This window comes from Excalfactoria chinensis, chromosome 10, assembly GCF_039878825.1.
Source record: "Excalfactoria chinensis isolate bCotChi1 chromosome 10, bCotChi1.hap2, whole genome shotgun sequence".
Taxonomy (NCBI): domain Eukaryota; kingdom Metazoa; phylum Chordata; class Aves; order Galliformes; family Phasianidae; genus Excalfactoria; species Excalfactoria chinensis.
Window position 1 is genome coordinate 8,560,749 of NC_092834.1, and position 23,685 is coordinate 8,584,433.

Below are 23,685 nucleotides of genomic sequence, written 5' to 3' on the forward strand. Positions count from 1 at the left end.
CCAAAGCTTTAAAGAATAGTCCTTTACTTCTCTTGTCACCACTGTACCAGCTAAGGCCAGAGATGGAAGAAACTGGAAAGCCATGATTTGGATAGCTGGTTACAAGCATTTATGCTTCTTACAAGGAAAAGTTACTGTACCTGTTGTACACATCAAATTATTTTCTCTCTAAAGAACGCAGCTTCTACTTGGATGACAGAACCAAGTAGAGCCCGAAAAACTAAAGCTGGATTCAAGCCCTTTTGTCTATAAAGGTTCACTTTCCTTCTCATCATTCCTCTATCTTGTCTATAAGAGTAACTGGTGAAAGATCATGTTTGTCTCAGGATGCTGAATTTGTCAGTCATTACTACATCCACATTTCCCAAGCAAAGCAGGAAAAGACTAACAGGAATAATTAACTCTATATTCACTTTGTCAATATTTGAGCTGTCTGTCATTCATTTTTCAGCCTTTTTTTGCATGTTTAAGTTACAGCATTTGTCTTTTTACCTCTACTTACTCTTGTCTTCGTTCTTCTCCATTCTTTAAATAATAAATAGACAATAGAAAAAGTGTTACTAACTTTTCATCTGTTTGCACCCATGACCAGTGATACTCACCCATTTATCTCAATGGAGGTCTATGCAAACTGTGGAGCTAGGACCAATTTGCACTTGGTTCAAAGGATTCTTATTCTCCTGCTACAAGAAAATGTTAATAGATATTAAGAACGTTACGCAGTCAGTGACAGGAGAGCAAGATTATTGCAATTCCAGCTGCTGTACTATTATAAAACTAATAGCTTGGGGTTTTTTAAATGCATCTTTTCCCCCCACCCTCCACTGAAATCTGACTTATCTACGTGAGTGATGCTCCAGCACAAAAACAAATGCCAGAACTACAGGAATAGAAGTGGCAACCACTCTTATCCCACCGACATGTTTATTAAGTTTGGTCAGCAAAGTATAGGAGTCTTCAATTCTGAGATCTTGTACTTAGTACAACAACATCATAATATTGACAACAATCACTTTGCCTTTTGTCAACATACAATGTGAGACGTGGATTAACTTGTTCACAATAAATTACAGTGTGATAGATGAACAGAGCTCAATGATATCAGGAACTCAGGAACTTGTTACAGTTAGCTTCACTTAGAGTATTTTTAAAAATCATTTTCAGTTGTAAAATCATTGCAACCAAAGACTTGCTTTTTTTTTTTAAATAAAAAAAGGAAAACCCCAAACCATGTACAATAACAGCAAATAAATGCATTTTGGGAGTAACAGTGAGCTACCAGTAAACACTTCATACAGTTGATCTTCAAGGCACAAAGCAAAAAAACTGGGCATGGGTTTTTTTGCAGGTTGATGGTGTCAGGGAAGGTAAAATTTTTTGGAATATAAAATAAATACATTTTAAAAAGACGCATACAAAAGTCAGTAAGTCAGTCAAATAGCAAGGCTTTCACAGAATGCCACACTGACAGAACATTTGTGAATCCATTTCAGTCATGAAATCATGTTCACAGCTTGAATGACACAATCACTGAGGCAAGGGCACCATCACTTCTACATAATTAATGGGGAAGAAGCCAGACTCTCCATTTAACATCCCTTCATACCAATTCTCATCAATCTGATTGGTCAAAGTTATGATGTCCCCTTCCTTAAACCCAAGCTCGCCTTCATTTTCTGGTTCAAAGTCATAGAGAGCTTGGCAGCAAGGCTGATCCACGTGCATTGAAGAACCTGCCCCCGTGACAGAAAAAGAAACAAGTATTAAAAAAGCTTCATAGAATTTCATTATCTGCTAAACATGAAATTAATAGGCTAGAAATGCAGCTGTCATGACTTTTGCACATGTGTATTTGCAGGAGCAAGGCTTCTAGGTGCTCCTGCATTGATGCTTCCAACCACACTTTGCTTGAGCAGTGAGGGACAACCCTGGGTTACTGCTCCCCAAGCTTATGCATTCAAATCTCTGCTTTCCATGTCCTTCACCTGAACTAAAGCAATGGTTATGCTAGTAATGATGGTGTCTAAGTCCTACAGATGAAAACAAACAGCAACTCTACCAACATACAGCCTGGCTGTCCTGTTACTTACACTGCTTGCTTGCATCCTATTATAACAATCTTCAGGCAACATTACTCTTAAAACATTAGCACTGCTGTATGCAGACACAGTACAGGAAAACAAATACAAATTAAGGTAGAAAACAATCACCACTAGCAAAAGAAATTAACTTCATAAATGCAGTTGCCTAGTCACCATCATGAAGAACTGGTTAATTGGTCTGGGTCCATGGTACAGACACGTATGTAGCACATTCCCTCATTCACACTTACAATAGTGCATTCTAATAAAAGGTAATCAATCCAATGTTCAAATTGTAAAGCTCAGCTCAGCAGACAAGGACTGGTGAGAGGTTCGAGCACAGTTCAGCCACAACAGATTTTCAACAATATAGGCAGGATATCCAAGCAAAAGTCTGCTAATTTGAAATACACTTGTAAATGGAGAATAGGAGAAAAGACCTCATGCTGCTGCCACGTAGACTGCAGTAAAACACACCACAGCATGACAAACAACTCTTAACACCATTACTAGGATTACAGCGGTTAAACCTTTTAAGTTATTGTGGTTCTCACTTGTAACATTGCAACAACTCTCAGATATCCTAGTGGTAGCTGTCTCCCTCAGCTATCACACATGGTAATCCCGTGGTCAACCTGAAGATTCATTTTTGTCCACAACGACACAGCAACGCAGATAAATTAGCTAAGGTGCTAAAAATGCACATCATACTTTTAAATCACGGTAATGTACAGGAATCTACTGAAAAGTAACTGCTGGTATTTTCTAAGAACAGGGATCAGAAGACATCTAGAAGCCAAGCAACGCTTATTTTGGTAAATGAGGAACAACATTCGGTGTTAAAACTGGGAAGTGGGAATTAATTTTGTTTGGGGATATGTTCTATCCTTCATAATAAAGGCTCTTTTCTGCCATTGTAACAATGCAAGAGAGCTGTCAACACAAAGACCCTCTTCAAGTAAGCCTCCCTGGGATACTGCTGGAACAAAGCTACACTCATTCTCTGCCTGGGGAAAGCATGGAGTAACAACAAAGTTTTACAAGAACAAATTGAATTATGGCTTGTCCAATGCAATGGCACAGGCCAAAGCTTGTTTTGGGACACATTTTTGCTGAAATAATCCATTCGCAGAAAAGGAGATGAGCCACAGTTTGACAACAAAATGGACTGACTGCTTTCAAAAATAGCTGAGCTATTTCCAGAGTCTCTGCCAAGGTAGAGCTGATACCAACTCACCAGAACTGTCAGCAGCAGAAGGCGGCGCTCGGAATAATTGACAAAGTTCTTAGCCTTCACCAGCTGCTCCAATGGGGCTAATTTATTATTGCAAGTCAGTTCATTTTTGACAGCAAGGTACCTGATAGGAGATGGATCGCATTTGGTTCAATTTAAGCTCCAAAGGACTGAAAAGAAGTGTCTGGCAGCCTGGAAAGATTTCAAAATAATGGTCACAGCCAATACAACCGGTTTCGCTCCAGGCTGTTGGATCAGTCAGAGTCTTCATTAGAATCAGGCAGCTGCTGCTACTGTATAATCCAATGAGACAAAGCTTCCCTGACAAAAGCAATGGGAGCAGCGCTGCTTGACGATCTGCAACACACTCTGCTTAACATCACAGAACTGGCGACACAACTCCAGCCTTTTCCCATCTATTAAATACTTGCTCTTCTTCTTGCAGTGACCTAAGCTAAAGAAATCACACCTTTTTTTTTCCCCCTACAGGCAGGTTCCATGTTAATTTGCAGCACCAGGCTCATCTCCTTAATTCCTCCATCGTGGAGCTGAATTGTCACGTTTCATTGTCACACCTCCAAAGATGACCAGCCAAAGTACACAGATCACTTACACCTGGACAGTGTAAATGGGAAGAACAGCACCAAGCAGGTTGACAAGTAGCTGTCTGTGATTTCTGAAGCACCGCAGGATAAAACCAGAACAGTGAGTGTTGCTTTTTTGTTGTTCTCGTCTTTCCAAAAGGAGTTACTGCCTGTGCCTGCACATATTCCTCTTCTATACCAAGATGTATATATATGGTAGCAATTAGACTTTAATAATCACAAGCTGGAAGCTTACAAAGATAATTAGACCCAGTCTCCCTCCCAGCTGAAGTGTGTAAACATTTAGATGCCTATGTTAAAATCCAGCACATGGCAACCAGACCCAGTTAGTTTATACCACGGTCAAACCTGACAAACAAAAAGAATGAAAAGCATGATGTAACACAGCACTGAAGAGTTCTAGAGCAGATGATGCTCACAGCCTCAGCTGATTATTGAGGGTAACAATGAACTAGAACAAAAATACAGATTTATTGTCTGTGCTTAATCAATGTAGCTAAATAATTTACAATGCTATGAAGATGTTTCTGTACACATTTGCAGGGCTGGAGTCACAAGCCATTAGTAGTAAATAATCCCCATGTGTTAGGAATTGTAGAAAGGAAAATACCACTTCTGCTCCGAGAAACTAATACTTAACCTAGAAAGCTGTAGAGGAACATAGGAAAAGTCATTTCAACACTCAGAACGGGATCGTGGTAGCTGTGCTGAATGTGTCACACCTTACTTTTTAACCATCCAGCTGACATTTGTGAGCTCACCAAATGCTAAGATACTGCTACCTTCAATGGCAGCAATCAGGGAAATTAAAGGTCTACTTCCTGATAGAGCCAGTGTGTAAACAGGGGAAGTTGGATGTGTTGGATGAAGCTTTCTAAGCAAAAGAAGAGGATGATTATGATGCTATCCGTCTATCACATGGAGACCTCACAACACTGTGCAGTGTTTCCCTTCAAGCCACTTGGTTCACATTTCTAATTCACAGACCACAAATCAAATCAAATCTGTTTCACAATTTTAAGCAGCAAGAGAAAAGTTCCCCATTTACAAGCAGGGTACATTCACCCCACTGTAACTCCACAGAAGTTCACATGGATAACAGAAAGAAAGAAGATGAACAATGATTTCAGGAGGTAAACAGAGTCCACAGCTTTAGAATCTAATAGAAGAAAAAAACTACAGATGTTTCTAAGCACTGAGTCTAAGACTTCCTAATACAAGTGAGACTAACCTAAGTCTGATACTATCAACAGCACTAATTGCAGCAACTGAAACTAAATTTTCTCTATACTTCCTCTTTCTCTCTTTTATGACTATGTTTTCTTTTCTGTTCTGAGAGTACTGACTGAGCCAAGCAGTAAGTGAAAACCCAACATAAGAAGCAAGCAGCTGCTGCTGTAGTGTATGAATGGAATCAACGAATGGAACTGGCTCACTCCTTTCCCACCTTAGTGATCAGTGGCCATTCATTTTTCAGTTCTTTCAATAAATTTTAGCTCATTAAAACTGTTTTTTTTTTTCCTTTAAGTAAGCAAGCTGGCAGCATCCTTGAGAAGTCATCTAACAAGTCCTTCTCCCAAAGGCTGGGCTGCTTACCTTTAAAGTACATCTTAGATCACAATGTTTGTGATGACAATAAACCACTGTAAGGAGCAGTGAAAATCCAGATGCGCTGTGAAAATAACTGGAAAGTTAAGGATTCCTGCTACTGCAAATGAAACGTGTTTTTCCACCATGCCTCAGGAACCAGCAGCCCTCATGCACAGAGGGAGTTATCTCCCTCAATCCCACATTTAACAGCAGTGTAGAACTGCTGTATTGGCACTTGAGCAGCATGGGGAACTTCACTAACACCACCTCAGGTAGCTTGAAGCACAGAAGAAATAAGACGAGGGACAGGATCCTGCTGAGTGGATTTATGCTGCCAAAGTGTGCAAATCCCTTTCAGCATGGATTGTATAATAGCCTCATCTTGTACCAGAGTACAAGAACATTCAAGAGATTCTAGAAAGAACATGAAGTTACAGCTCTAAGCTTTTTTCTTCCACCATTAGTTCCCTTGTTTCTCTTACAGTGACCTTTAAAAAGGAGAAAGACCATAGAAGAGAGGAAACAAGTTACAAACAAGAAAAGAAAGAAAAGAAACCTCAGAAAAAGATCCAAGACCTCATTCCAAGTACAGAAGGGAACCTTGGGCTCACTGACTCCTCTCTCTTCTCCTTACAATTCACACTGATAGAACAAAATGGCTTTTTCATACTCCTTTCTTTGTACATTATTGTCTTTTGTGTTCTATTATTGGTCTGTCACCACTCAGCGCAGGCATAAAGGAGGTAGGGCAAGAAAAATTTATTCATGAGATGTGGAAAAGTTACTTCAGTGAGTAGTGGTAACTATGCTCACTATTACAATTTACACAACTTTCATGGGCTTTCTATAGTTATTTCTTTCCTTTTTTTCCTTTTCCTTCTCAGTAGAATTAGGGTCTAACCACAAGAAGGGACCACACTCCCACAGCAAGGGGTATCTAAGTATTACAGAATCACAGGAGTGAAAGACATCACTGAGTTCCAACCCCTGCCACAGGCTGGTTGCCACCCCCTAAATCACTTTAACCCAGGTCCCCATCCAACCTGGCCTTGAACAGCTCCAGTAATTCAGCTAAAAAACATGCATACATTGCGGAGCATATTTCAGGGGAACTAAAGGACATTAAAGTAAACTATGTTAATAAGATTACTTAGGCTGGGACTAGTCTTCCTGAATTTTATATGGCTAATAGTCAAGATCCTGTGCTGATCACTTACACAGAGTGTTGAGAGAAATTAGCAGCTGGAGACGTTCCAGACAGTGATCTAACACACCCACATTTGGCATCTGTCTTTTCAAGAAACGAAATGCTTTCTGCAAGTGATTCTCCCTCCTCTCACCCTTGGTGGCAATATAAAGAACCTAAAAAGCCCAGCAGAGTGCCACACTTCAAATTCAGATGGTAAAAGACTGTTGAGAGGAAATCTGGCTTCACAATTCCATTTTGAGCTCTGGGGAACAAACCGGAGTCAATATAGATGCCCTATGAATCCATCATTCCTGCAGTACAAGCAATACAACAAGCAATAATCCAGTAAAACAGCCACCAGAATGTTAATTCTGTGGCCACAGGCTTACCTGATGACTTTAAAGAAGAGCTATACGCAATCCCATTGTGCTGCTGATTATCACCGGTTTCCAGAGTTGTAGTTATTACAGGTTTTGGCTTAAATTCACGTTTAGGCCGACTAGATGCTACATTTATTCTGGAACACAGAGAAGAGTGGCAAGAGATTCATTCGGAGGAACACATACTCAGCGTTTCCACTCGGGTTCAATACTTTTGTATTTGAAAGGTGAGGAAAAACCTTTTTTCTGTGGGTTTTTGGACTTTTATTAGACTTTTTGAAGGAGGGGGGTGATGGTGGGAGGAAATGTTATTCACTAAACGCCGTTGAATTCTAATGCAATACTTGAGTTTCACCAAAGCCCTATTTTATTTAATGCTACGGTCCTGCTGACAGAGGTAAAAAAGCTTAACAGCCTGAGTCTGAGATGTGCTGAGCATCCACAGCTGCCACTGAGTTCAGCAGAAGTTCCAGGAACAAGCTGTCTGGAAAGCCCAGCTGTAAATGACATACGCAGAAGTGCAGCCAGGACAGGGGCCCAGGGACTGCATCTCACACGGTGTGTTTTTATTAGGAAAAAAAAATAGAAAAAAGGGGGAGAAATAATCATTTGAACAGCAAATCTGCCTCAGCTCCTCTTCCTACATGTGCACATGGCACTACTGAGACCGCCCTGTTACACTGGCCCTTTAGCTGGAATGTTGTAGGGTATACACTGCTACTCCTATATGGTACTCACATCCATCACTTCAATTCTGTTCTCAGGAAAGAAGTTATCTGCACTCTGGCTGTACTATTAGCCTACGCTATGGCAGTGCTCAAGTCATTAAGGTCTCCTGTTCTCTGTTGCTTTTCTAAGTGACGTACAACAAATTAATGACAGCAGCTTTTTTTCCTATTAGTATGACACAAAATATCTGGCCTTTCACAAGTTCATTACATCACAATGGCATTCCTTGCCAACTGGCAAGTTCTTTATTTTGCTGCAGAGTTTTGTTATGCCCATAATCTCAGTGAAAACACACCAACTGCCCAGCAAAGACTCCAAAACAACGTTCAGAAAGTATGCAAGGTTAAAAAAAAAATCTACCAACAAATGGAGGCTGTTCTACTTAACCTCTGCAGATGTGAGGGAGGGAGTCTGCACACTCTCAAAGCTCACAAGAACACAGCAAGCGTGTGTCTGTGAGACGGTGATACAAGATCTGCTGCTTCTGTGACTTTCCATATTCAAGAACCTGAACTACAAAAGAGACTCAAAGTTATCTGATGGCTTCAGTCTCACCGGTTTTGCAGCTTGCTCTGCAGATCCTCCAATATTTCTGTAGATTGTTTGTGGTAATCTAGTGCTGCTTCGACAAACACAGCCAACTGGCTAACTTGCTCTACCTGAAAGACAGAGAGCAAACAGCTTTAAAGAGCCTGAGTTACATTCAGCTGAAGGAGAAACGAACATCATTCAAAACAGATCCGGTATCTCAAAAGACCGCGATACCTTGTGGGACTATTGAAAAAGAGCATATGTGATTTTATCAAAGAAATTGCCAGTTGGAACCTGAACAAAACTGAGGTGTAACTTCTAGTTCACTTACACAGGGCTGGGTCCTTAAGTCATTTCCTTTCACAGTGTACAAATCGTTTTTGCTTTCAACTTCCAAGCCAGCTGTCTGTCAACACCCAAGTCTGAAACAGTTACGGTGCACAACCCCTTAGCAGGTGAGAGTGGAGCTTTTCTGATCATCAATGTTGGGACAAATTACGCTGTGACAGCTCTTGTGACTCAGACCCATTGGTGCTTATTGGCCATGTTTACGAACTACTGTTCTGAAATCATCTAGACTTACCTCACTAGATGGCAGCATTTTATATATAAACCAATAAATGAAACGTGATCTATCTACTATTATCCAAACCTATATGGATTGAAGAAGTATCAGCCAGTCATTCAAGTGCACGAATGCTAAGGAAGGATGTAAAGGAGGAAAAAAGGAAGGAAAAAAAAGGTCATTCCTCATTCCTCTTCCCCTGATGCAAACTGAAAAGTTTAAGATGTACAAGGGAACTACAACAAATACTTATTTGTTCTCTCCCGTTTTTGTACTTTTCCTTTAAGACAAGGAGGAGAACAGAGCCCCTGAAGTCTGATATGTTCCCATTCCACCATGTCTTCACATGTTGGATCACAAGGTGTCTGTGAAAGCTTTCTACAAATGTTTTATGGACCCATGGCAATTTTAAGCTCTACTTTTTCTGCTTTTACTCAGTTGAAAACATTATTAGAAATTCTGCTGGGATACTAAGAGAGCCAAACATCATCACATAGCATACAGAAATCAAATGCACAGAACCAAATTAACAGCTGATACAATTCCATCAAAGTCAAGAGAGTAACATAAACCAGCTGAGGATAACACACAATGTGCCTGGGGTTTGGATGGGGTGGTCAGAGAAAATAGACAGACAAGGACTGTCAAGATCAGTGAGAGCTGGGAGGAATATGGACCTGGGGACTGGGAGAAGACAAAGTGACTGGGAAAGAGACAGAGAGACTCGTGGGACTAAAAGGCACTTAGCTTGAGAAGCCTGAGACTGGATGAGTGGGAAAGGCAGGAAGATGAATCCAACAAGATGTCGGTGTGGGAGGTCTGAAACTAGCAGTGGGAAAAAAAGAGAAAGTTGTGCATCTGGGTGAGGCAACTGGCAAGGTGGCTGGGAACCAGAGCACTGACAACAGAGACTGCAGGGAAACAGAAAGAAAGGGAGACTCTTTGGGAACATGGAAGGACAGTAAGGAAGTGACTGCAATCAGCATCTCTGAAAACCCACCGAGAAAGACTGTGGCTAGGCAAGAAGGCTGGAATGAGAAGTTTGAGGGTGGGAGGCAGACTGAGTCAGCACAGAACATCAGAAGGAAACAGCACAGTTTTCTTGAAATACAAGCAAAAGAAAGAGAGGATGGAACAAGATCTCCCAGGGACACCCAGTTCAACTCCCTCCCAAAGGCAGAATCAGTTATACTGATAAGTCATTCCCGATCAGTTCTCTTGTGGCTCAGATAACTCAATAAAAATCCATGCACTGCTTCATCTTTGGTTCAGTGCTTTATATAAAATAAATCTGACAGAGACTTATTATAAAAAAGGATATCCTGTATTCTGCCTGCAGATAATAAAACAGCCTGTAAAGCATCTACCCAGCTTTGTTTTTGCGCAGTTCCATGATTAGCACAGGAGGAGAGCACACTGCTATTCCTCTGCGTGTGCACTGAAGAGAGGGATTATCCTAACCACCATGGCTGTTAATTATTCAGATATGATTTCATTGTGGACTTGGAGGAATCTGAGCCAAAGTTCAAGTACCTGAGCACAACCCACATAAACTCTATGCAGGAATTTTTAGAACCAAAATGTAGTTGTAATTTGTGGAGTCCAAATCACCCAGATCCTTCAGCTCAGCAACAAGTTTTACCGTGTGAGTTGCTCTCGCCAATCAGTGCAGGGCACAAATCTCTTGCTCATGGTTTAAGCAGCAGCTCTGTGACTGTGTTAGTCCTCCCTTCTTCCTCCCACTCATCTCTCTGCATTCTGTTTGCAGACAGTTCATTGCTCACCAATAATAAAGATACATGAAACCTCTGTGTCAGTCTTGTCTGACCTGCTGAATTCTTGAGTTCTCCCATGTGCCGCTGTGCACAAAATTCCTCCCCAAGACAAGGAGAAAGGCACATTCTCTGCCTTCAGAACTTGCCTTTGATAAAGGATGAGAGGAGCTTCATCCAAACCCACATGCATTTCCCATCTGGATATACTGCAGTAAACAAAAACGAAGGACAGACTTACATCATTTTCTAAGAAATTGAACATGCTTCTTTCAGCTAGCTCCTTTGACTCCTCAAATTTTTCTACAGCTTGTTTAACTTCTTCATCTGGTATCTTTCCAAGACGTTTCTTTTTATAATCATAATCCAAACGCCGTCCTTCTAGTTTCTTCAAATGATGCTAAATAAGACAGAACATTTAGGAGAAGGTTCAAATGAGACAGGCCCATACAAACTCATCGTGATTTAAGGAAGTTTCAGTTACGGACGTGATTACAGACATATGCAGAATCAAAAGAAATGCCAGGCTCAGAGATTATCCAGCCCATCCCTTTGATCTAAGGCAGCATCAGGTATGCCCAGGACTGCATACGTGAATGCAATTTCAGTTTGTATATACTTTAAATAAACAGCCATCTGCTAAGACTCAGTGAAACTGGCTACCTTGATTTACTAAACTTAGACATCCAGCTCCTGGAATGGACTTTAGTAAAATGTACAACATCTCAGATTGGATCCTGCTTCTAATTTAGAACATCTGAATGTGCCACCCCCCGCCTCCCCTGTTCTATACTTAAATCAGTTTTACCTCTTGCATTATACAATATGACAGCTAACAGTTAAAGAGTTATTTTCTCTTCTCATTCTTTAGGCACATCTCCAACACATCTTATATTCTTGCTTTCTTCATTAGGTGTCAACTTGACACTTCTATCTGACATCAGTATGCAAGTTTTCTGTTGCCAAAAGCCATGGGACTGACAGACTTACAGAATGAACTGAGAGTGACAGTAAAAAATGCTCATTAAAGCTAACATCAAACAATTTCCTCCTATCAGTTCAGAAGAACTACAGCTGAAAACAGTTAGGTATCATAAGAGACAGCTACAGACATCAAGGCACAATTACTGCCTTTTGCTATGCTTTTCACCTCCATTTACGTGTTAACAAATAAACCAGCTTTTATTTCTGTATTTCATCAGGGTTTCAACTTGCTTATTACCAAAGTCTATTGGAATCAACAGACTCAGATGAGACTGCCTGACTTTCTTTTGAACTGTCATTTTGTAAACAAAACCTCACTTTAAAGGTTAAAAATATGTTCTTCAGCATCCTGTATCTTTTCCCATAGTGGGATATGGCACTCAGCAATTGATGGCACTTTTCAGATCATTCTGTGATTGCTCTGAAGAGCCTTCTTAAACAATCATATCCAGCTCTATAATAAACAACTATCGGTGACTGAAGAAGCAAGACAGAATAATCAGTCACAGTAAATCACAGCCTACCCACGTGTTCAGATCAATCAGTAACAAATGTTGGTTAAAACAAAACAGTAGAAAATGAATATATTTTTCTTCACTATCTTCTTGAACTGAATGTATGGGGATTTGCAAACTAAGCAAGCTAGACTATGGTGAAAAACAGCCAGACGTTGACTGCTAGCAGATTTCACCACTACTTTGCTAGAGAAATAAGCTTAAATGCTATGACATTTATTTACCTTTAAGCGTCCAAAAAAGCCTCTCAGAGAACTGGAGCCTGATTTACTCTGATTATTGGTAAATAATCCAGACAAACTTACCCCAATCTCTTTTAAATCTTTATCCTGCAATAACTGTAGGGGATCAATGAAATTTTGTTTGACATTAATATCAAGCGAGTCCTTCACCTCTGCCATTTGCTTCATGCTTTCACCAGCATCCAGCAGCGCAAGGCCTGTGGTAAAGAATATGCTGTTTATATCTCAGTATGTATGAGACAACAAATGCATCTTCTAATAAAAGTCAAGTGAGCAGCTGTGCATTTGCTGTAGCCCTTGGAAAGTAAAAAAAAATAATAATGCACTTGCTTTTCTCCTGCAGAAAATTAGTACTGGAAAATTCTGCTCCAAAGCACACCCTGTGTTCCTCTCCCCCATCTCCCCTTAAGTCCTTCAGGAAAAACAAACAAAAACCACGTCTTACAATACAGTTCTTTCAAGGAGGTATATTTGTATCTGCTGCAGACCTTCGGAAAGTAACTGCCTTTCCCTCTCCCCTCTCCACCTCCTCGAGAAAATCTTTACTTCTCAGATATAGGAGAGCCATTTTTATTTAAAGGTTTAAAAAAAAATACATTGCATCTACAGATTGCTCTAAATTATTCTTTGGCAACTTAGAAACAAGATATTTGTCTTTATAATATGAACCATGAAACAGAATTAGTAACACCTGCTACAGAGATGGACAAATACACAGAAGCATTGGGTATTATTATATCAGTCATTCCCTACCCCCTGTACATAGCTTGCTCTCTTACCTGGATTAGCTATTTACACAGGTTACGTCACTGAGTAATATTCTGTGAAGAACTTTATATGTAAATATTCTCAAAGGAGGTACACAAACTCACCAAACATAGAATCATCGCCAAGCTCTCTGCCATACCGTATCATGCAGTCTCCTAGGAGTCCTTCTGTCTGAGGGTAGCCTGTGGTTTTAACTTGTCCTCTGATCTTTGACATAGTGTTCAGCATTCCCAGCTTGGCTCTGTATGCTAAAAAGGACATGAACACGAAGAAGAACAAGTTATATAAAACAAGTTTTAAATTAACGTACTTAAAGCAATAAATCGTTCAACAAGCAATCTCACAAAGCAAGTCTCTAAACTGGTTTGTAGATCCATGAGCCTTTTGTTGTCAGTATTTAATAGTCAAAAGTCGAAGATCTCATTCAACAGTAAGGGTCATATGAAATTGCTTTGTTCCCAGCTGGATGGGCAACATTTCTCCAGACAGACACACAGGGGGAATATTCCCCAATATTCACATTCCCCTGGGTACTTCTGTTTGTGAAGTCTATTAAAAACACTGCAAAAAGGAAACACAGAATGGGCTCTTGTAAATACAGCCAATGCCAGTTTCATGCTCCTGCTTATGTGGACTTTGTAGGAGTTCTTTTCCCCACTGTTTTAGTGATCCCAATACTCAAGACAGAGGGTTTTTTTTTCCTATTTTTGCAGAAAGGACAGATGCATGAAAATCAACTTATTTTGGGGCTGCTCATATCACAACAAAACCATGCAGTTATTCTTGGAATGTTTTCTAGTCTACTCCTACTATCAACTCAACAGTTTCTTTGACATAGTAATAGCCAAAAGCAGGACATATCCTAAGAAATGTGAGCCAGGGACCGTGACTAGTTGCATCTTGAATACCCTAGCTGGGCTTTGCTGAAGTGCTGAATATTCTCATCCTGTGGTAGGCACAACCCATTAGATTCTTTTAGGCACTAGCAACATATTGAATTTCTCTGGTGATGTGCATCTTGTGAGGTACCCAGAACAAACAGCTATCACTGAATTCATCACATTCAGCAGACTAAACATGAATCCAGCCAGACAGTTCTCAAAAAAAATGAAGGTCCTTCCAGCAGATGGTTTGGACAGTAATTCCAACTCTTAACAGATCATCTCTGTGATCAACAGTAGATGTAAATGTGCCTTCTTCCCTTTTCTCAAACCAAAATTTTAGAAGCCTGTTTACTGACTACCAAAAATCCACTCAGACCAGGAAAGGCAAAGCTTCACTCAGACACTGGGTAGGCAAGTAACAGCCCTGCTCCCCATGGCTACATAACCAGCAGTACCCCTGATAGCAGCAGTGCACAAGTTAAATTCAAGGGCATTCTCTTCATTTTAGGGATCCATATCCCACTGCAGGAAATGCAGCACAAATGGGAACACCAATGCCTTATTACCATCCCAGGCCATCCAATACATGTAATGCACATCCAACCTACATGTGCCCAGTAAGCCCCATGCAATGTGTGTTCCAAGCTGAAAACATCCCAGGATGCATGAATGCTTTATAGCTTCACTGTACAGTACAGTTCTTTGTACACACAGGTGAAGCACTCTACAACATCCAGAAGCCTCACAATAACGACCCACTTAGGATGAAATTCAGAGTAAGAAGATAATTTTCAGACCCCCTATTGTTACTATTTTACCTGGATTTGGCTGAAGATACTCCGTGGATTTTGACAGAAGCTCTGCTACAGCTTTATTTGTAACATCAATTTTCTGAGAAAGAAAAGTGGCATAGTTAGTAGAAGCAAATCTACTATTAGAAACGTATAGTTTGATTAAATATCCTATTCTAACTGCTTATGAAAATATATTTAAAAGAAAGCAAATCTGGCAGCTTAAAATAAATGGCTATTTACGTGTTTGCAACCAGACTGCACCAAAAATATGTGAATTAGCAGTTAGCGCTCGGAAGGAAAGGTTTCTATTAAAACAGGGAACTGCTTATCTTTCAGGTTCATCAGTCCTGAATACCGCTTATGCGTTCCAGATTGCACTTCTCCTGCCAGCCCAACAGTTGTTACTATGACTGTTTTACTCACCAAGTGAAAAAGATCAAAAATACCCCAACTTACAGCCTTGGGATCAGGGCTGTTTAAACCAGGAGTTTACACCATTATCCCATTTATGTTTCTAAACGTTATAAAAATCCTTTATCTGCATTGTTCCCCTTTTACTGCAATAGCAGGATGTTGAAAAACACATTGCTTTCCTTACCCTTTCCATCTCTTGAAATTCTTCATCTAACTTCGTTCCTTCTGCCCCACTTATCTTCTCACTGAAAAGCTGTAAAAAGAAAAAACAAACACAAATTAAACAACAAAAAATTTGCATTATTATTTTTTTTTAGAGAATAAACACCTGTGAGAGTCACAAGAATTCACCCCAGATGAGAAAACAACGCAGCAACCATTTGTAACGACTGTGCAAGAGAAGAGAAGCCTTCCTCTTGGAAACAAAACGCTGATTTCAATAGAAATAAAGAGGCTTAATATGAATTTACAAAACATTCAGTGACGTGATGCTGCTAAACAAAAAACGACTTCTCATACTTCACAGCTTGTACCCTAAAGCTACAGCCAACACAGCATATTTCACACACCGTGACCAGAGTGTGAGAGTAACCCTTCGGGGCACATTTTTCCAGCTCTACCTCTGAAAGCATTCTGGTCCTGTATGCCATTAAGTCTAGGGATAAACGCCCATTCCTCCTGATGGGAATTACACACTATACATTTCTGTGGATAGAACAGACCTGTGAAAGCTGCTGCTCTCTGATCATTTGCGTGACCAGGCACGTTTATGATACTGAAAACAAAAATGCCACACATTCTTCAGAAACTCTGAGCGTTACTTTTAAACAAAGGATTTCAATAAACCTTCTTTAGACAACTTTAACATTATCCAACTTTTGTATGAAATGCTCCAGGCCATCAGACAGCAGTTTGGCCATAGGTCATGGCTGGGAATCAGCACTTAAGCAGCACTCTGCTGTCTGCTTCTTGCTATGCATGGCACCTGCATTGCAACAGAATGAAGAAAACAACAAAGCACCAGGCAGACCTGTGTGGAACAGCCTTTGAAGCATCACTTCACGATGACACAAGAGGTAGAGCACACATTCACCAAGAATCAATCACAAATTCCTACTCTTGCAGAAATGATCCTGGTAGATGTTACTTTTAATGGACTCTCAGCACTTACTGTTCACAGCATGATTTAAATCCAAGCCTAACTCCTCGACTGAGGCATTCCCCAAACATGCTCCCAATGACATGTCTTGCTCATCCTCAGCACCTTCTAGAAGTGAATTTATTTCACTGAACTAAGAGGACCTTGGGGACTTGCATAATGTGAAAATAGGTCACAGCTCTTTGCAGCACACAGCACTTCTCGTCTGCACGGCAGCCTGCACTGCACAGGTGTGCTGGGAGTGTGCTGCCTGGCCAAAACCCAGCTGATGAAACAGAGCTGGGAGCTGACCTTGCACCAGTTCCACTGCTACCACACAGCCAGAAATTGTATCTGCTTAAGGGAAAATGTGAGTTCAGAACCACAGTGCTAATCACTGCTTAATATGCTGAAGAATCTAGAAACTTTAAGAGATTGTTTATGTTCCAGAGCCCTAACAGAACAAACAAGAGCAGACCAGAGATGGAGCAACACAGGTAGCAGTGAGTCCTTACAGCCACCACCTTGCAGCAGCACCAGAGAGGTGACCTGAGGTCATGCATGGAGGGGACACTGTCCAGATCTCTGCATGTGCACCTGAGGATATGGGCTGAGATGGAGAGAAGTGCTCTTACAGAAGGTGAAAAGCAGCCCAGCAGAAACTGGGCAACTTCTCAGTGCTGGTAGAGCATCTCTTTTCTATGTAACGTAAATTCCTAAAATTAACAGTGCTATTTTCCACAGCTTCACACATCTTGCTTCTCTCCAGCAGGCACTGAGCAGATCAGCAGTTTCCCGAGACTCCTTCGTCAGGCTGGGGGCAGCAGGGGAATTATCCTTCTTCAGCTGAAGCTGAGAAATCCATGTTCAGTACCAGCCCAAAACTGTCTCATTGCAAATAATCCATCAGTGTGTTGGCAAAGGATGAGTGCAGTGCAGTAGCATGATTGCTCAACTGTGAAAGAATAATTAATAGTAAATCACCACTCCGAATGACAACAATGAAGCATCCCATTCTTGGGAAGAACTGGACATTTCAACAAGAAGCACAGTGAAGGGGTAGAAAGTTCACTCACTAATGGTACTGACAGAGAGCAAACAAACAAACAGAAAAGCCCAACTACTCCATTGAGTCACTGGAAAACCATCAGCTTCCCGTTGCTGTTTTTGTCAGGATGCAGCTGCAAAACTAAGGTACCCAGTGGGAGCAGGGCCATGCTGCCAGGCAGGCCATGGCACCGGGCCACGCTGCCCACCCCTGCCTTCACCTGCTCACATACTGCACTGCATGGGTACTGCTGGTTTCTCTTCTGAAGCACTGCAAAACTCCTCACTGTGTTTGAAATGGGTTACATTTAGCGTCACCCACAAAAACAGAAACTATTTGCAGCAGCCCTGAGTCACTCCTTGCAAGAGGATCTCTGGGCTTGCTGAACCTGCAGGGAGTGAGAATACCTGAGTCAGGTCTGGAAAGTCACAGAGTAACTGAGATTTTCCACACATCAGCTTTCAGAGAACAAGAGACATTCTGCATCTACAATCATAGATAAGCTTAGGTTGGAAGGGACCTTAAATATCATATTGAGCTCCAACCCCCTGCCATGGGCTGGGTGGCACCTATCTCAGGATGCCCAGGGCCCCCATCCAACCTGCCATGACCACCTACAGGGATGGAGAACCCACAGCACGGGGCAGCTGTGCCTGGGCCTAGAAGAGGTTAAGTGGGTACCTACTGACTGACCAAAGCCCTAAGTAGGTTCTTCTGAAAGGAGCTTCACATGGAAAGCTACAGCAGAGGCTCCTGGAGGGCCCTCCCAATAAACCTGGCTGATTCTAAATCTGCGCTTATAGGATGCGCAAATGCAACTGCCCAGATTGATTCCTTACAGTCCATAAACTGTTCTGAGCTTCTGACAGTAAAAATTGTTGTAAAATTCTAATGGCTACCATTAGATTTTACCACCAAAGCTTATTTTGCATTGGCATTACCAGAACTTGCTTTACTGTTCTCATATTTAGGAACAGCAGCTTTTTCTCTGATCACACTGAATTAAGGAGTTGTGAAACTTGTACTGCTATTCTTTCAATTAAAAGTCATACTATAACAAATTAATTATTGAAAATGGATGCATAAATGGAGACAGCTACTGAGCTTTAGTCCTCTATCTGCTAAGCATCACTTAGACGCATTGAATCAAGCCGCAAAATGCTTTGAACTTAAGTTAGCATGTATCTGCTACAGAGTGGTGTAATTACAAGGGAATACCTATCAGTTTTTATGTGACAGCTTATCAAAACTGCTGCCGCCACATAAAGCACATACTTTGTGGGAACTTCAGCTTATCTGTATGGGAAGAATCCTGATCTTTACCTCCAAACCAAGGAACCAGGTCCCATGGTGCCGAACCCCTGGATGGGGACAGAGTCAAAACGCTGGGCCTCTGAAAAAAACCAGTTCAATCTACAGTGGCCACCATTACTTTACTGCTCCTTTGCTGAGCCTGAAGCTAATGCCATACATCGGTCACGCTTCTGGTGAAGCTCATTAGGGATCATCCAGATCAATATTTGTACCCAGGAAACAGCTCCACACCTATGAAATGATAAAGATTTCTTCCTCTCAGGTGTTGGTCCAACTCCCTCCATTGCACTTGATTTGCTAAGAGAGGTAACAACAGTGAACCACCACGGAACAACTCACTACAGAACTTGTAAGCCCTGTAAGACTGAATTCTTTTTTGAATAAAGAAACAGTGCAGTTTGTACACAAATGATCCTTGGCTGTAACTTCTTGCTAGAGCCTATTGCTCTTTGTAGTAACGAAGAATTGAATAGCATGCTGTATTAGATAACCTAAATGTCACTTATAGGCTCAATGTGAAACTCTCTGGGAAGGCAAATCTGAAGAAAAAACAGAGTTTGGATAAAAACACTCCAGCTATTATTTCTATTTGAGCTCTGCATATCCAACAAAATGCAAACTGCAGTTCTGTTACAGTCTTCGAAACCTGCAAAAATCTGCCTTTTAAGGAATTTCTATTCTAAATTCTCGGAGAAAACATTTTTTCCATAAACATAATACTCAGACTTCATTCTCACATCTCTTCTTTACTTTAATTTCTTTGAGGTAGTTCTCTCATCTCTTCTCGCAATGAAGTTCTCCATTCTCACACAGACTGTGAAAATGCCCTTCAGAAAAGAAAAAAAAAAGCTGTTTTTTCCAACGCTTTGTATATTGCATCCACTAAACTGAAACACTCTTCTGTATTTCACTAAGGATGGTTACTGAATGCCAGAAACTGCCACAAAGATTGAAGACCAACAGAGAGATGATAAAACTCTCAGAACAATTACCCTATTTCTTATATATCCGCTGGGTATTTCATAACACCAGTTAATAGGATTCTTACCAAGCCAATAAGGACCTGCACACACGCTCTGACCTTCTTTTTCACTTGTTTTGCCTTTCTTTTGCAACAGATGATTGAACCATCACAGGGCTTTTTGTTCTGGAAATCCACTTGTTCCAACAGTAGCTGAGTAAGTCCTTAATTAGCCAACAATTGTCTTGTCCATTACTGGCCAAAAAATCATCAAAAACTATTTAATGACTGAATGAAACGTATCACATCCTGTCAAAGACCAGAGAGCTTTTAATGACCATTCACCAAGCAACAGCATTTATTTTGTTCAGAATCAGTTGTTGAAATTATCTGCTGAAACTTTAATGGGATGGAAAATTCCTTTGTTTGCCATAAATACTCACAGTATCAAACCCAGGAGGCAAAACCTACATTTTAAGGCAAAAAAATCTTTTAACAAAAAAGCCAGAGCTATGAAAATAGTTTCTCTATAAAAACGGAAATAAGCAATCAGTTGGAAAAAGTAGTAGATTCATCCCAAAGTTAATACAGAGAAAGCCAGGAAATATTATGACTATATGGCTGCATTTCCCACAGAAACATTTCACTGGGCCAAAGTGCACAAATACATTAAGGCATATCTTTAAATACAGCTAAACACTACATTCCTGTATGGTTAACACATAATAGCTTCTCTTCTCTTAATAAATCATTAAAACTTTTGGTTCTTGCCCTGAAGCCTGCATTGTTTTGTGCGGTGTTAAGCTGTTACACACAGATTTAATGCAATGTGGCAATACTAATGGCTTTCTGAAGAACCTTATTAAATGATATGCCTATCATAAACAATGGCGAGAGTAAGGTGGCTGGCAGGATTTCTTCTGGCTGAAGTAGAATCTCCTTGCAGTGTTTGCCCTCCTGAGAGGAGAGGGATTATTTCTTTCCCTTTTCCATAACATTCATTCAGATTGCAGAACCAAGATGCCAGACTTTCTTCCAGATCAAAAGTACTTGAACTTCAAACATCTGTCATCCTCTGTGTTGTGCTTCCAGGCTCCTCTACAATGCATCATATATTCACTGTTTTTCCTCCTTCCCATGGCCCTGCACTGAGAAGCTCAATTAGGATGCACATTTCCAACACAGACCTAAACAAAGAACAAAAGAGACAGAGCTCTTTGCTCCTGGATCAGCAGCATGGGATGCCTGCGCCAAGCAGGTATGAGAACACCCGCCTCTTCAGAGGCCTCAACCAGCACAAGGAATGTCCCAGGAAGGGGCCCACAGCCGTGCAGACACAACGAACCTGGAGCCACAGAACGTGCACAATCATCTCCAAATGAAAATGGATACTCTACAGCTAAACAAACATTTCCTCAGGCTCTTGGAAAAATACAACGGGGGGAAAAAAAGATGACAAAAATGCACCTGAGGACATTCTTTTAGCTGTATTGACATAGCTCACGCCATCCGAATGCTTTGGAGAAAATCAAACAATGTCTTATTTCAGGGGCTAAGCACCGAACAATGGCCACAACTCCCCTGTTGCCTCAGTGTGCCGTTTTCAAAGAAAACAGGGATATTATTGCTCTGGTGTACTGAAAGAAAAGATTTACTTCGCCCCCCAAAATAAATAAGGGTACATCTACAAAGTGCATCTGTTTGTTTTGCAAATACAGAGCATTCTGGCTTATCTCCTGCAAATCAGCTACGCTGACACTTTAATAGGCACTTATGTGCATTGCAGAACCAAGACCAGAGTGCTCAGTACCTCCTGGTATCAGCTCAAAGGGCCAGCACCTTTTCAAGAAATACTTGACAGCTTTTTCTTCTACTAAATTTCAGGCACCACCAGCACTGATCTCCCCAAAGCACTTGGCCAATTAGCCACAGTCATTTCTGACAGCAGAGAGAAATCTTTTTGGGAAAAAATAACCGAGAAGCTAACAGGGGCCTAATGCTGCTAAATCCAAATTAGGGAGGGCAGGAAGCTGCCCCTGAAAATAAAATGCTTGTTAGTGCTCTCATGGCCATGTCAGCGTATAAAACATCTCTGAAATCAACAGAGCTCATACACTGATGTTTAAGGAGTGAGCGTAACAGTTTGTATACAATTCTAAAGTATAATATAACGTTTCTGAATGTGTGAGACATTAACATTAATTAAGAATTATAATCATATTTGCAAACATAAAGATCAAAACAACATTACAGCAGTATCTAGTGCAGAGCACATACATATATGAATGCAGAGAGACAGACAAAAAGGTGTTACATCCAATGGAATTAATCTCTTGTAACTCCCCATCCATCACACACAGCTGAACCACAGCTTTGGAGGAACACAACCATGGCCACAGGAATTCACATCCCAGCCTTTTAACAAAGAACTCTATTCCCAGATCTCCAAGTAGAAACAGGAAGTCTAAACTAGCGTGTGTCTGTAGTTCAAGGGGAGCTCATGCCTACGCTCACAGTCTTGAGCATGTCTGAACTTCATTTGGGGCTTTGTGATGGATCCATCAGCAAATCCTGTTCCAGTAACAAACAAAAAGCAAATACCAAAGAGGTACGTATGTCGTTTAATATACATGCACACACACCTTGCCCTTAACAGGTTCCATGCAGAGCCAGTCTTCCACTGCCAGGCATGACCCAAAGTGCAGGGAAATCCATGCAGCAGGCAGCTGTAACTGCTCCAGACAGCCCTACAGCTGCCAGCATCAGCAAGAATGGACTCAGTCCATCAGAAATCCCCATACTCTCACACAGGAAAAAATCCCAATTGACAACATGGAATGCAAGACCTGCAGTTACCATGCTGAGTCAACCAAAGCCACAGGAGCTGAGTTGCAACTGCACAGTTCTGGCAATGGCTCAAAAGTGGCAGGTTCAAATTGTGCAAGCCCTGTATTCTGGGATCAAGAAAGCCCTGGCAAGCACTCATACCTGCAAAAACATTTGAGCAATTACATCCTTGCTGATGAAGGAGTTTCAGCAGGCAAACTAGATGCAAATCACAGAGGTTACCCACACCATCCCTTTCAGGAATATATATATTTGTTACATATATATGTTTGCTCAACTGATCAATTGGAGGTTCTGCTGTAAAAGTGATGGTGCTAGAAACTCGCAGCCATGTAAATAAGTATTCCCACTGACTTGGGATTCTTTATCATACAGTTCTACTGCAGTACTTAGTGTAATCTCCCCCAGTTTAAATCAATTGACGTGAACAAGAACTGTTGAAGACACCTTGGTATATCTTAAAATGTACTTAATCTATCCAAGATTTATTTGCTTAGGAAACCATGTTGCGCTGAACACAAGAACATGACATAAATGAGGTTATTGGGTGAGGAGAGACTCCTTTTCTCCAGGAAGGATTTACGCAAGTGAAAAAGATGAAAAGAATGTTAGGAGAGCAATGAGCTGAACAAGCAACAAAGATTTCTGCACAGTTAAAACAAAAGATTCTGCCACCTGGGAGTGTTATCACAACAGAAGGTTTTCAAGAGAGAAGGGCATGCTGCTTTGACAAAACCAATGAGTGCTTTACATAAAGACCTGCTGGCACTGTGCATATAAAAGGGCCATTTCCAACAGTTCCTGGCATCTTTGCCATTCTTTCTGCTGTCATAACTGAAACGCAAGGAATACTTTTTGATTCCTGTTCTTTCAATCAAAATAAAAAGGAAATAGATAAAAGAGTAGCAGAGGACTGAACAGACCTGGGAGATTCTGTGGAGGTGCTTTGGAAAATCCTCACCTCTAAAGTAAGGGGCAAACAATGCAGCAATACCTTGTGCTCGAATGAAACAGTTACAGCTGATAGAGTGACATGAAGTGATGGGAATTAAACAATTAAGTTAGGGGTAAACACAACACAGTGTGCCAGTCATGGTCCT

General features: G+C 41.0%; 1 protein-coding gene across 1 annotated transcript in view; it reads right to left on the reverse strand.

Moving 5' to 3' along the window:
* Positions 1–889: 889 nt before the first annotated feature.
* Positions 890–23,685, reverse strand: part of SH3GL3 (SH3 domain containing GRB2 like 3, endophilin A3) — a 43,022-nt gene continuing 20,226 nt past the window's right edge. The window contains exons 2-9 of the mRNA XM_072345222.1: positions 15,462–15,530; positions 14,888–14,960; positions 13,290–13,433; positions 12,481–12,614; positions 10,918–11,076; positions 8,364–8,467; positions 7,089–7,216; positions 890–1,733 (exon numbers count right to left, since the gene is read on the reverse strand). Of these exons, the coding sequence (XP_072201323.1) occupies positions 1,528–1,733; positions 7,089–7,216; positions 8,364–8,467; positions 10,918–11,076; positions 12,481–12,614; positions 13,290–13,433; positions 14,888–14,960; positions 15,462–15,530 (1,017 nt within the window). The 3' untranslated portion in view covers positions 890–1,527. The remainder of the gene's footprint in view (positions 1,734–7,088; positions 7,217–8,363; positions 8,468–10,917; positions 11,077–12,480; positions 12,615–13,289; positions 13,434–14,887; positions 14,961–15,461; positions 15,531–23,685) is intronic.